Raw genomic sequence first — 14,910 nt, 5'->3', positions numbered from 1 at the left:
GGCCGCCTCTCCCCAGTTGCTCCCACGTGCCCCCAACCAAGCCCCCACCGGCCACCCCATGGCCAGTGCGGCATCACACCCCACAGTACCCCACAGCTGGGAGGTCCCATTCTAGGACCTCTAGGCCGCGTGGGTCCCGTGGAAGCACAGCCCCACCTGTCACCTCGTCCCCCCGTCCTCACTGGGCTGGACAGAGCCCTGCCTCACTGCCCGCATCCCTCCCCCACCACCTCTGCAGCCACCCAGACGGACAGCGGGTACAGGCACACACAGCCAGGGCTGGTGACCCGCAGCAGCCACCCGCACAGAGGACACTCTGTGTGGGGGGGGGCAGCAGGCCAAATGCCTCCAGTTTGCGCGGGCCACGTCCCTGGGGTCAGGCCACCCCCGCCCCACACTCGTCCCTCTCCACGTCTGCTCTGATGCCACCAACTCCCAGCAGGGAACGCGTCACAGAGGGCTCACACTGCCACCCGTTGTGCCCACAGCTCAGCACAGCCTGTAGGCAGAAGCAGCGTGCGGACGCAGCCCTTCACGGGCCGGAGAGCCGCCATCTCACGTCTCGCTGGGGCCCCCGCTGCTGTGTCTACGAGGGACATGCAGCGCTTTTCCTTCTGGAGTCCTGGCTTCGCGGCGGCGTGGGCACAGCGGCAGGAAGGTGAGCGCCCTGTCCATGTCCAGGGGCACGCGGTGTTGCTCCGCGCTCTGCTCTGGGCGTCGGTGGGAATGTTCTTAAGGTCACACCTAACGTCCTCCAAGACATGTGGAGCTATTTAGGCTTTCCCTTTCTTCCCAAGTCAGTTCTGAAAATTCGTGTCTTTTGAGAAATTTTTCTGGCTCATCTTGGTTATGAAATCTCAATTTATTGTCTTAAGAGCCATAATATTTCCTAATTAGCCTTTTCCTGTTGGATCAGGAGGCCTGATCTCTCTCTCTGTTCCTTTTTTGTTTCTATTACTAGTTCATGTTTTATTAATGAATGAATTTCATCCTCTCTGTACACGCTCTCTCTCCTTCCTTCGTGGCTGGCTTCTTAAGTGCCCTGTAAGATGCTGTGAGGTGGGCCCTGCCCCCTCTTCCAGGGCCGCTCACACTGTACCTGCAGCCCTCCTTCTCGTTTCATTTTCTGCCGGTCCCTCCTGTTTCTGGCGGCACGGGCGGTCTGCGCCAGATTCCCCGCCACGCTGTGAACGGGTCTCTCCGTGAGGTTCTTGATCGCAAGAAGCGGCGTGGAGATGGCCTTTCTCCAGACGTCTGTGTGTCCCTGACCAATGGGCACCCCTTGGCCCCCCAAAAAAGGGATAATAGATGATGACCAAGAGGATTTTATCCCAGGAGCCCAGGGTGGCCTAACACTCAAAAAACAATGAATGGGGGCGCCTGGGTGGCTCAGTGGGTTGAAGCCTCTGCCTTCGGCTCAGGTCATGATCCCAGGGTCCTGGGATCGAGCCCCGCATCGGGCTTTCCGCTCAGCAGGGAGCCTACTTCCTCCTCTCTCTCTGCCTGCCTCTCTGCCTGCTTGTGATCTCTCTCTCTGTAAGATAAATAGATGAAATCTTAAAAAAAAAAAAAAAAGACGGAGGCATGGAGAGATCATGTCATCTGCTCACTTGAATTAAGAGCATGGTTTGGATCCTAATTCCTTCCCTCTTTCTCCCACTGCATCATTTCTGATTAAAAAAAAAAAAAAAACAATGAATGAAATTCTTATATTAACAGAATAAATTTTAAAAGGAGAAAACCCTCTCCGTAAACTTCACAGAAAAAGCATTTAACAAAATTCGACAGGTATTCGTCATAAAAATTCCAGGAAAACCAGAACAAAGAAGGGAACATGTTCAGCTGGACAGAGACTCTAACGGACCCCAGGACTCAAGGCAGAGTCACGGGTATCTCTGTGTCATCGCACCCAACACCCGCAAAGTGAAACGTGAAGGATGATACTTTGTATAACTGTACAAACAGCGGGGCAGGTAATGATACACTGAGTACAACACACACAAGACCCGCACACCAACCGCATGGGAACTGTGGGGAGAAACGGAAGAACATATAAACCAGAGAAATCCTCACCATATTCACGTGCTGGAAAACTCATGATGGTCAAGAGGTCGGTTCTCCTTAAGTTGGTCTAAGAGTCACTGCAACCTCAATTCAAGCTAAACCGGATGTGAAAATTGCAGAAACCGACAAGCTCTTCTAAAATTGATACTGAGATGCACAGCAGCAGCAAAAAGCCGGGGGCGTCCAGCGGAGGTCAGGACTTACTGCAGAGCATCAGCGATCAGGAAAACCAGGGTGGGGGGTGCCATCAGGAAAACAGGCACACGGGCTGTGAAACAGAGTAACCCAGAAGGCAGCCACGCATACGTGATCAGGTAATTTCTGGAAGAGGTGCCAAGGTACTCACACCAGGGAAAGGATAATCCTTCCGACGGTGTTGGGATAAGTGGATAATCATGCCAAAATAAAAAAAATTAGCCTGGACTCCTGCACCACGCTGCATTTCCAGGGGCTCAGGCGGGACACACGGCGGGTGGCCAGCAAGACCCAGGCGGCCCCCAGCCCCCCATGCTCAGGCAAGCCCGTGGAAGAAGGGGAGCTGCTCGGGCAGGCAGGGGTCAGGAGGCCAAGTGAGGAGCAGCGTTGCACACGTGTGACCAGGGCGGGCAGTCCGTGGTCAAAGGAGGGCTGGAGGCTCAGGCCCAAGAGCGAGGAGGAGACACATTTGGGCAGGAAGGCCCAAGGTAAGGTAAGCTGAGAGGTGCCCACGGCCAGCAGCCGTGTCTCTGTGGGGGACAACGGGCCATGGGAACCCCACGGATGTGAGCTCCCCCAACGTGGGAGGGAAGCTAGAGAAGGAAAGAGGCTGGAGCAAGGAGGAGTCAGCAAAGCAGAGTGACTCATGAGCCACCACCCCAGGGAAGACAAAAGCCTGAGAGAGCACGGTCTGCTCAGGCCAGAAGCTTCCAGAAGGAGGGAGTATCTCAACAATAAAAAGACAAAAAGCCCAATTCAAAAATGGGCAAAGGGTCCGAACAGACCCACCTCTGAAGAGATAGAAACGGCCAACATGACCGTGAAAAGACACTCACTCGACGTCGTTACCGGGAAACACAAGTCAGCTTCCCAGCAAGACGGTGCCTTGTCCCCACCAGACCTATGGTCACAGCCGGTAACAAGTGTCGTGGGGCCTGGAGCACTCGAAGCCTCGCGCACTGCTGGGGGGAAGGCGGGGCAAGGCAGCCACTGGGGAAGACAGCTTGGTGGTGTCCCAGCTCAAATGCAGCCGAGGCCGGCAACCCCACGTCCAGGCATCCATGCGCGAGAACGCCCTCCACGCACGAGCTCCCGGCAGCCTTCCTCAGGACGACTGAGAGGGGACAATGCCAAGACCATCCATGACGAACAGCGCGTCTTTGCCTGCTCGGGCTGCCGTAACGAACACCACGAGCTGGACGCCTTGGAGACAGCAGACGTGTCTGCTTCCAGCTGGGAGTCTGGGCGTCCGGGATCGGGGCGCGCTGGTGGCTTCCACGTGTGACGAGGGCCACCTTCCAGTCCAGAGACGGCACCTCCCCACGGCTGCCTCGCAGGAAGGGGTCCCGGAGCTCTCCGGGTTCTTCCACAAGAGCGCTCGCCCCATGTGCAAGGGCTGCACCCGCAGGACCTGCTCCCTCCTGAGGCCCCCACCTCCTGGCCCCGTTCCCCAGGGGTTGGGTCTCCGCCTACGGATTTGGAGGAACATCCACACGGGGATACTACTCAGCCATACACAGGAGGGAAGGGCAGGTCCAGGCACGGCAGGGAGCACCGCAATGGGCCCCCTGTCCTCCCAGAGTCACTGGTCCTCTCCCTTCAGCCAGCGCGTTGTAAAACAGCAGAAATCGGTCCCCTTCCACCTCCCCTTAGTCCTTCTCAGATTCCTTCAAAGATCCCTGCCCTGCACCCGCTCGGCAGGAAGCAATCCCACCCCTGCGCCCGCTCAGCAGGAAGCAATCCCACCCCTGCGCCCGCTCGACTGGAAGCAATCCCACCCCTGCACCCGCTCAGCAGGAGGCAATCCCGCAGCCTTAGAAGGCCGCCCTGGAAGAGGACCAGGCCAGAGGGGGCTCTGCCACCCCAGAGCCGTGCCCAGGGTAGGTTCTGGGAAACCAGGAGGCAACTGCCCAGTGCCCGCATGAGCTCACCGGCCCCTGAGCCCCGGGGGCAAGCACCTGGGCCGACCCTTTCCCAGTCCCACAGGCAGGGGTGAGGCTATCCCCCAGCCTAGCAGTGTGGTCCTGGGGGTGCTCAGGAGTCTCCGCTGCCTGCGGCCGGGGGGGTCCCGGTCAGGCAGGAGCTCAGCCCCCGACCCACCAGGCCGAGGGACAGCCGTCCAGGCCCTGCACAGCCATCATCCCTGCCTCTCCTGCAGTTCCCTCCGCCCACAGCGAGAGCCCACTCCTCCAACTTGTCTTCATGGCCGTCCACCAGGCCACTGCGTCCTAGAACCTTCCACTGGTTCTACTGCTTTGGAAATAAAGCCTGAGCCATATGCCAGGCCCAGAAGGCCCACAGGGCCGGGCCTGCACCCACCTTGCTGACACGCCTCCCCTTGGAGCTGCAGGCCCCTCCTCTCTGGGGGCTCCGCCAACACATCCACTGCAGCGTGGAAACTTAGAGCAGTCTCAAGGGCGGCCACAGTTTCTGACTGCTCCCCCCGAGGGGTGGAGTTGAGTCCCTTCTCCTTGAACCTGGACAGGCTCGCTCCTCCCTCCTCCGCTAGCGCTTGCACGGGAGCCCTGAGCTGACCAAGGTCAGCACCGCGAGGCCGCTGTGCCCCAGGGAGCCCCGGCGGCAGGAGAGCCCGCGTGTGGACGCCGCGAGGGACCTCCCAGCAGAGCTCTGCACATCTGCAGACCAGGAGTGGACAAGAAGTCTCCAGGTCCCCCAGCCACAGCCGCAGAGGCCCCGCAGCACTGAGTGCTCCCAGCTGAGCCCCAGGCATCCTGGAGCCAACACAAACCTCCAGCGCCAGCCCAGCGGCCCACCAGCTCCGTGCTTCAAGCCCGCGGGCCTCCAGGGCTGCAGGCTGGCCCCTGCACTGCTGTCTGCTTTCCCCTAGAGACGGAGCTGAGCATCACGTCCAAGTCCTGACGGCCCGCCCAGGTCATGACGACAGGTGCACAGCTCCTGCACTTCCCGGGGAGCCGTCCTCTGCGGCCCCGGGGCAGCCCTCCTCCCCCACCTGATTTCTGACATGCTCGAGGAGGCCGCAGCTCCGGGGAGTTATCACCCCAGGTGATGGGGCCGACGCCACTGCCGACAAGCCCAGCAGCAGAGGACAGAGCGCGCTGGACGTGCGCCCGCCCCCGAGCCCCAGCTCTTGAGCAAGCCTTGCCCCGTCTCCGCAGATGCGCACACTCGTGACCGTGACCATGACCAGGCTGGAAGGAGCGGCTCACGGGGCTCAGGTCCTGCTGGGCTGAGCTCAACAAGGACGAAGACGGGGCTGGCCCAGGGCCCCTGCACCAGCCCTGGGCCACCCCCACTAAGCCCCGCAAGGAGCCCCAGACCCCTGTGTCGCTGGATTAGCAGGACCCAGGCCTCCCTAATCCGCTTGGAGCTGGTCAGGACACAGAAATCCTGCCAAGGTGGGGAACAGCTACCCACCTGGAGCCGGGGGCTCCCCAGGGCCCATTCCCCTGCCGGGGCCTCTGCCCTGTTCCCCCACCAGCAGTGGGCAGATACCAAGCAGACACCTCTTGCACACACACCCACGTGAGGGCCCTCGACCACCAGAGTCACGCGAGAGCACACGCACACACCGGCCCCACCAGACCTGAGACAAACAGTCCGGAGACTGTCCCCTCCGTCACACACGAGTAGTGGGACACCAGGCGGTCACCTCCCTCCCCCAGGCACACCTGCCCATCCAGTCCAGTCCCCGGGCGGAGGCCCCACAACACACACCTGGTGGATCAGTGAGCGCACCACAGAGGCATCCAGTCAGAGCCCTGCTCCCCCCAGCCCCCCGGCCAGGCCCATCGCCAGCAACATGGGGTGGGGGGTCTCGGAGCTCTGGGCACCCAGGTGGCTGCCATACCCCCCAGGAAGTACTGCTACCCTCTGAGGCCATTCGCCATCCCCCTACGGCTCCCTGCACCCACACCCCTGCTCTGGGCCGTCCTCCCGCTGCAGTGAGGTCCGTCGGACGGGATCTCTGAGAGCTGAGCCCAGCACCAGGCACAGACGCCATCACGGCCTCCTTCCCAAGGAACACCCCCAGCAGGGTCTGCGTCCACACGTCAAAGACCAAGACACCCAGGTCACCCCGAACGTCACACAGAGGGTGACAGGCTGGCTCCTGGGGCCCCACTGCTACCGCCTGTCAGCATGGGGCTCACCGGATGAGCCGGCCGGGGAACCAGGCTACAGACACAGAGGGGGGGGTGCCAGGGAGTGCAGTGGGGGATGGGGCACTGGGGGGTGGGAACCGGGGAGGGCGGGCTCTAGAGGAGAAGGGGCAGGCCATGCGGGACCCCTGGGGCCCTGGAACTGGGGACTCACCCCATCCAGCCTCCACACCTGCTGGGAGGAGCTGGGGACCCCCCCACCCAGTCACACGGCTACTGGGAGGAGCTGGGACCACCGGGATCCCAGGGTTGGGGAGCCCTCCGCATCAGCCCAGAAAGAGCCTCCCCGCCTGTTGTGAACACAAGCTAACCCCAGCCAGGTGTGGGCTGAGCCCCGTCACCCTGATGCTGTGCCCAGGGACCTACAGACTGGAACCAGGGCTGTCCCACAGCGTGCCAACGAGGCTGCGGGGACAGGCCCCTTTCCGCAGCCACAGTGCCCACACAAGGCTCCTGGAACGCCCATCCATCTCTCCACAGCAGCCTGCGTGACACTCCCACAAGACAGACAGACAGACAAGGTCCCCTGGCCACTGAGTTTCACTCCACAGGGGAGAGCGATCTCCATCCCGGCCACTCAGCCGACTGGGGAGCCTACGGCAGTGTGCCCAAGGCGGGGTCCCCTCACAGTCCTGACACAAGGGGCAAAGCCACACGTCTCATGCAAGGAGAGAAAGTCAAGGTCAACTCCATGTGGCTCTCTGGTCACTAGACTTACTGTTCTCGAAGGAACGTCCCCTCCCGAGATCAGAGCCCACCGTGTCACACTGAAGCGTCCTCTCCTCTACCTTCGATAAAACACGGGCGATAACGCATGGTGATGACTTTTTTTTAGTCCTGCTTCACAAAATACAAACCCAGTGACTGTCAGCGTGGAGAAGACACAGAGCTGGAACCTACACCGGCCTCAGTCGCTTCCAGATGCTAACACTCACCAGCTGCACCAGCTCCACGGTGGAAGGGGGCCGGGAAGGCTCCGGCCCGCAGCCGGTGAGGAACTACCCTGCAGGCAGACGGGCTCCAGGGGGATGGGGCTCTGGCTGGGGGGAGACAGGAAGGTGCTAAAGCCAGAGTTTCTGGGTCTAAAAGCTGAGGCCAACGGGGCAAGACAGGGGACGGCCCCAGCCACACTCGATCATGTGGGCCGGGGAAGGAGCAGGAGCCAGCTGTCCTCTCCAACCCACGCTGGTGACATCGGCCTTCGGCCAGCTGGGCAAGGCAGCCCAGAAAACACGCTCAAGGGCCCGGGCCCTGAAAATGCCCACCGCTCAACCCCGGAACACGGCTCCAGGCACTGACCCTGGAAACAGGCGTGAACGGAAGGACACACCACAGCATGGTTCCTGGGAACTCCGGCCGCAGGACCGAGAAAGAGGAAGGGTCGGACAAGCCGGCCGACTGTCAGCTCGCTGAGGACCCAGATCCAGCTGCGTCCGGACTCAACAGCTCTGAAGAGCATGTTCCCCGCGTGTAATAAGAGCACACGCACTCTGGGTTCCTAACAGTCAAAACCAGGATCCGGAACATCATTCACTGAAATCCAATTCTGCAAAATGCGTAAGGACTCGAGAAGAGGCTGGCAGGAAATTCCGAAATGTTAACTCAGACATCCTGCGTGGCCACGTTTCCCCTGACGAACATATGCTACTTTCACAATCAGAAAACGATACGTTATTTTTAAAAGAGAAACAAAACGAATAATTAAAGACAGAATCGTACGTAAAATCTGCAAAGGGCCCCTGGTTGCCTTAAGCTCAGCACTTCCCACACGGGGCAGAAGTGGTCCTAGCCAGCCTGCTGGACAGACAGGAGGAAAGCCGGATGGACGGGGAGCTGGGTGAGACGGACGGGTGAACCAGTGCCCGGGTGGGCCCGTCGGTGGGCGTGCACACAGACGGGCAGGCAGGTGGGCATACAGAGAAAGGAATGAATGCACGGGTGGGTGGCTGGATGGGTGGACACAGACGGACAGGGTGATGGACAAACAGACGGAAAGGGGCTGTGGCCTCTCCAATAGACCCCAATGCCAAGAAGAGACACGTGGTCTCGGCCACAGCCCACACCCCTCAGAGCACGTGTGGTCCACCGGCCACACTAGCATCCTTCCCAGGCGGGAGGCTTGGGCTCAACCAACCCAGGGTCCGCTGGCCAGGAGGAGGCACGGGGAAGGAGGGTGTACATGCTAGTCCCAGGGTCCCCGTCAGGGATCCCCACCCAGGCCATGCTGGGATCACGTGGCATTCTCATCACGTGTCAGCAGGCCCTGGGTGACAGAGCCTAATCAGAGCGACCCCCCGCCCTGTGCCAGCCAGGCCAGCCCCCCGTCTCTCCCCAGAGACACAGTCCCTGAGAAGCCTTCCTGCGGGGAGGGCAGCCTCGCCCTGGGCTGGCTCTGCACCCGGTCCAACCCGGGCCGGGCCCCGGGCAAGCAGACAGGAAAGCCCAACAGGACGCCCACAGGGCAGAACCACAGCCACAAAAACGCGGGCCCAGCTGGGTGTCCACAGTGGCCAAGCTGCCTGTGCTCCGGCACCCCCGTGGCAGCCGGCGTGCCCACAGGTGTGCTCACGAGGGTGCAGGCCCTGCCCGTGAGCTCGCTGTGACACACACGTCTGTGCACACAGGCGGACGCTGGTTCACACCTGAGTGCACGCCGGCATGCACGGGAGCGTCTGCACAGGTGTGGCAGGCGCAGCCGGGCTTCCACACGCGTGCATGGAGGGGGACGCTGGCTGTGAGCTCGGCCTCCAGCTCCGAGCACGGGCTCGGCTGGCCCTCAGGCGTGTGGGGCGGGCGTGTGGTCCCAGCAGGTGTGGGGCTGGTCTGCGGACGGGCAGGCCTGAGCGGGTGTAGGGCACACATGTGCACACCCACGGGCATGCCCGCGATCACACACTCACAGGCTCTCCCTCAGCTGCTGCGTGTCATTCGGCGTCCCCAGGGACCGGAGGCTCTGCTCCAAGGAAGTCACTGCCCAGAGAAAGGGACGTGCATCAGGAGCAGAAGGAACCGCCCGGGTGATCCCCAGACTCCGGGCTGCATCCCCACCCCCAGCAGAGGCAGGGCAAGGAGCCCCAGGACAGGGGGGCCGAGGCCACGGAGACCACGCAGTGAGCGTGAACACAGAGCCAGGACAGAGTGCTACAGCCCCGTTCCAGCCCCACACTCGGCCAGTCATACCCCCGTGGGGTCCCCCAGGCACAGTCCTCTCCCAGCCCTTCAGGTCCAGCCCATGGTCTCCGAGCTCTCGGAAACTGCCCCTGAGGGCCTCACCCCAGGTCTGGAGAGGGGCTTTCTCCCCTCTCCCTGTCAGCACTCCCCTGCTGACCTGCCAGAGCTCAGGGTTCAGGGACAAACACCAGCCCTTGCCCCCAGGGTGCAGCAAGCCACCCCCCATCTCCCAGGACTACAGGAACTAAGGATGGGGCGAGCTAGGACTCTCACCCCGGATCCCGGGGAGCCGTGAGGCGGCCCGTGCTACCAGGCAGAGGGAGGCTCTGAGGCACCCCTCCAGGGGATGGGACAGGTCTACACTGCAGGGAGCAGTGGACACACGGGCCGCCCCCACCCTGCCCTGAGAGCACAGCGCTCTTCTGGGACCAACAACAGGGCCTGGGCTGCAGGGTGGCTGAGTCAGGGGACGGCCGGGTCAGCTGAGGGGGAGACGGGCCCGCCACAGACTCACTGTGGGAGTTGATTCGGAAGACGCTGGCCGACGTCTGCTGGAACAGCTCCTGGAGGTCGCCTGGGTCCACCTGGGTGGCTAGGAGAGAGCAGAGGGGAGCACGCGCATTCACGGGGCTGCCTGCTCCGGGCTGTCATAGCCTCCCAGCCTGGGGTCACCCAGAGCCTCAGGGATGGAATGCTGAGCCCGCCCTGGGGCACACAAAGCCACAGCAAAGGGAGGAAAGCAGGGGGCAGCCCCTCAGAGAGGCCCCAGCAACCCCGCACCCCGTGCTGGCGCACTGGAGAGAAACAGGAATCCAGGCCCCCGGGAGTTCCTGTACACGCACATGAGGTCACTGGACACGTAGGAGACCCAGGACAGAAACAACCCAACGCCCGGCAACTGAGGCTGAAGCAGGGGCCGCGCCGACGACACGCCGCACAGCTGAACCGCTCACACGCGCTGGGCCTCCTGGTTCCACGGAACCAAGTGTCCAGATCCTCGGCAGCCAGGGGTTGGGCCGGGGATGGGATGAGGGCTAATGGCTGTGCGGTTTCTTGGTGGATAAAAGAAGGTTCTGGATTATTCGTGGTGATGGCCGCACATGCCGTTGGAGATACTAAAAACCGCTGAAGTGCACATTTAAAGGTGGATAACACGGTGAATTTTATGTTGTGTGAATTTCATCTCGTGTGAGTTTTAACTCAATTTTAAAAACTCTATTGAATGTCATATGGACACCACCAAGTCCTGGGGGGACGGAAAGGCCACACACACACTGTGGCCACGACGGCAAAGTCTGCCTGCCTTAAAGGACAAGGCCCCGCCTGCCCCGTGGTCCGGCCATGGCCCCCTGGGATTCACGCAAAGAAACACTAACAGGCCCATAAGACGCTCATGGTGGCTTCATTCTCAGAACCTGGAAAGGGTGCCACTGGCCACCAACAGAACAGCCAGGGCTCTTCACGTGACGGAGCCAGAGAGAGGAAGGACTCACATGGGTGTCTACACTGCCCACCCCCGACTCCAGGGAAGCTGGGACGTCAGCCTGGATGGGGCAGACCAGGCTGACCGGGGCAGGTCTCCCGGCAATCGACAGGGACTTGTCTGTGATGACAAGGGTCGGGGGGAGGGTGGCCTGGGTGGGAATGGGACGCCGTGGCCTCTGGGCCCCCACCCCAGACTAAGCAGCCTCAAGGCCCTGGCCTATGCAGCGGGGAGGCTGGTGGGAGTTTTCCTACGGGACAGACACAAGCAGGAGCTCAGGCAACACTGGTTCCCTCGCCGCGGTACGAAACGAGAGGAGGAGGTGTGTGGCTCTGAAAGTCTGTCCTGTCCTCGGAGTCTGTGTGGAGATGATTCCAGAAGCCATTACACCGGGGCAGAGGCCACCCATCCCCCTTCTCGAAGCTGTCTTCCTCCGGACACCTCTTGAAGCCCATCCACGGGCTCGCCAGCCACCCTCCAGCCCCGCCCACTCCCGACGCCCCGGGCTCTGCATCTCTCCAGATGACAGGTGTCACTGGCTTAGTGGCTCTGAGACCTGCGTCTGGGACCCGGGGCCAAAGCAGCTGAGCTCAGAGAGGAGGAGGAAGTGGCCCCGGAACGGGCAGAGGTGGGGGGGGAGCACACCCCACGGGGGTGGCTGACGGGTCTCCGCAGGGGACCCAGATGCAGCTCGCCAGCCTGGCTCCAGCCTCACGGGGGGCAGGCCCCTTCCTGGCCGGGGTGCAGGGGGCTGGGGCCCGCGAGCGGCCGTGGGTGTGCCAGCAGTCTCGACGCCACCGCCACCAGCCTCGGGGGGTTGGTGTGCACTGAAGATGCCGTGGGCTCGCCTGGAGAGCGCGGCGGGAAGGGGAGGGGGGCTGTCAGCGGGCTGCCTTGGGAACTACCGCAGACCCACGGGACGGGGTGGGGGGAGGGGGGGGAGTGCAAACGTCCCAGCCCAGCACCCAGACAGCCTTCTGCCCCCACGGAGGTCTGCGGGAGGCCCGGGGGCTTCTATCCCACCAAAGCAGCGCCCAGGAATGCTGGCTGAGGCCCGTTCCCTAGGAACCAGGCTCCCCTCGGTCCTCGCACCCGGCCACGCAGCTCGGACACTCCCTGGCAGCGGAGAGGGCCCGTGGGACAGTCCTCAGCCTGGAGTGAGAGCGTCCCAGAGCAGTTTCCCCTTGTGCTCTTACAAGGAAGCTGCCGGCCCGGACGGCCTCTCGCACCTCTTCCCCGCTGGGAGCATGACCTCTGACCGGGGGTCACCGGCCAAGGGCAGAGCCGCAGCTGGAGGGCTCCGCTGGTGGTGGCGCAGGGACACTGCGGCTTAACCTCTTCTTTACTACGACACGGACACAGCAGCACGGGGGACAGAGGCCTACGGCCCCAAACACGCTACTGGGACTGCTGGGGGGGTGGGGGGACAGGCTCACAGGGACTGTGTGCCCAGCGCCCACACCCGGGGGCCCACCGTCAGACAGGGCAGGCGGCGAGACGGTGACCGCATGACAGCAGCAGGGCCGCCGCATGCAGCCCAGGGGACTGACGCAGGCCTAGGGTCCAGGCCAGGTGAGGGCAGGATGACGGGGTCCGGGCCTCAGGGAAGAGGCGGCAGGGCTGTGGGAGGCTGAACTTGCAGGAGCAGAGGGAGAGGGAGGACGTCATGCCCCTTGGGCCCAAATGTCCCGTAGGCATGACTGGGGTGGGAAGGGGGCCAGCCACCACCACGGGAAACACAGAGGAGAAACGGGCAAGGGAAGACGCAAAGAGGTCACTGTGGTCAGCATAGGTCAGCAACACGGGGCGACTCTCGGCTCAGAGGTGCAAGCCAGCCGACGAAATCCAGAAATTAAGACCCCCCAAAATCAGCCAGCTTCTCCCGGAATCACAATGCAGAGCAGCTTCTGTCATAAGGGAATGGGGCCCAGGATCACCGCCCCCTGAAAACAGCTAAAACTGCATGAAAGATGGGAAACGACGTTCTGATCATGGACAAGCTCCAGCACAGCCCCAGGGGAGCGCCAGCCCGCCCACCTCCCCGAGCAAGGCCAGACCACGGGCCTGAGGAGACAGAGGAGAGACTGTGAGGCAGACCCGGTCCCCTGGTTTCCGGCCAAAGCCATGTCTGCGCCTCCACAGGGAAGGACACCCCTCGGGTGCAGGGCACAGGGGTTATGAGGGAGCTGCAGGCCGCCTTCTTCCCCAGCATGGTCGGTGTGCCTCAGGGAAGTCTCCCAGGAGAAGGACAGGGGTCCTGGGCCCCATGGCATCCAGCAGTGACCGCCCAGGCCGCACCTCCAGAGCGGCGGGTACAGTCAGTCTCAGCGTGACAACTACGTCAGAAATGCCGGAGACAGCACAGAGACCACACGTCCACTGCCCCAGAACCAAAATCGAACCCTACTTAAGTGCAACAACCAAACACCGCACAAAACCACTCAAAACTCACAATTAGAACTTCCGGGACGCACGAAGCAGCAGGAGCACATACGGGCCCTTAACCGTAAGAAAAATCGTCAACAGAGAGTCAGACCCAGAAACCAGAGACGACAGCAGTAGTGGAGAAAAATCACTCCTCCCCGCTGCAACGGCGCTGAAGGGCACGGGCGCGTCCACCCGGCAAGGAGGGACCGGAGACGCGGGAAAGCCGCAGGGCCACTTCTGAAGACCCCGCGGAGGACATCACCGTGCGCCTCCCCTGCGTGGGGTCGGCAGCAGACGGCATGCAGGGCACAAGGGAGTGGATTCGAGGACAGCACGGCGGCTGAGCCACGGGGGACCTCAGGCCGACACCCAGCAGCCCAGCACCCGCGGAGCCACAGGAGGGGAGCCACAGGCGGGCAACAAGCAGAGAGGGAGAAGTTCAAGAAATAAGGACCAAAAGTCTTGTAATTTTACACAATTAAAAACTAAGAACTCCATGAAGAATTTCATAAAGTCCCAAAGAGAATAAATATTAAAAATTCAGAGCCCGAGGCACAGTAGTCAAAACCGCAGGAGACATCAAAACTGCGGTGACGAGGACACTTCCGAAGGGGCTGGAGGAGCACGCCCGCCGCCACAGACCGAGACATGGGGAGCGCTTCGCCCAAACACGCCACGGCGACAGGGCAAAGTGCCAAAAGAAGGGAAAAAATCTTTCAACCAGAATTTTATACCCAGCGGAAATATATTCCAAAAATAGAAGAAAAAGAAAGACATCTTTTAGACAAAAAAGCTGAGAGACTCCATCCCAGCCAGATGAGCAGCCCAGGATGCGCTAAACAAAGTCTCTCAGGTCAAAAGAAATGGCAAAAGGAAACAGGGTGGACATGAGAAGCCAGGGCGTGGCAGGGCGGGCGTAAGGGCAAAGACAAAGACACCGTGTCTCACTTGAGATTATCTCAGAGAACACGGGTTACTATGATGAAGGCAGGAACAAGACGCCGTTCCGAAGGGCGGCAGGGGTCGGCCGCGTGAGCCTCCCGCATTGCAGGCGAAGTGACCGAGCGGGACCTGAGGGCACACGCAGGCAGCAGCTCAGGCAGACACAGGACTCCAAAGCAGCCACTAAGACACAGAGCGGGAGGTATCACTGATGAGCCACGAGCGGGCGCCAAACGGAATCAACGCACAGTTCCTCCAAAATGCCACCAAAGGAAGAAAGGAGAAGAAAGGGCAGACACCAAGATGGCAGCACACTGGCTTTATGCTCGTGATCGAGAGCAGGCCACATGTGGCCGCCGGTGGCCACGCTGCAGGGCGCAGACCACGGAACCCGTCATCAGCAAAGGCCCCGCGGACGGCACCAAGGCAGCCGCTCCGGTGGAGGCAGAGGTGGTGAGATGGGGTCGGGAGCAAACCCACGGACACGGA

General features: G+C 61.7%; 1 protein-coding gene across 1 annotated transcript in view; it reads right to left on the bottom strand.

Moving 5' to 3' along the window:
* TSNARE1 (t-SNARE domain containing 1) overlaps positions 1 to 14,910 on the bottom strand; it is a 90,549-nt gene that overhangs the window by 31,815 nt on the left and 43,824 nt on the right. The window contains 2 exon segments of the mRNA XM_046020542.1: positions 9,299 to 9,368; positions 10,084 to 10,161. Of these exon segments, the coding sequence (XP_045876498.1) occupies positions 9,299 to 9,368; positions 10,084 to 10,161 (148 nt within the window).

The sequence above is a fragment of the Meles meles genome, chromosome 1 (assembly GCF_922984935.1).
Source record: "Meles meles chromosome 1, mMelMel3.1 paternal haplotype, whole genome shotgun sequence".
In the NCBI taxonomy this organism is placed as follows: domain Eukaryota; kingdom Metazoa; phylum Chordata; class Mammalia; order Carnivora; family Mustelidae; genus Meles; species Meles meles.
Note: the sequence above shows the minus strand (reverse complement) of the source record. Positions and strands in the feature narration are given on the sequence as shown.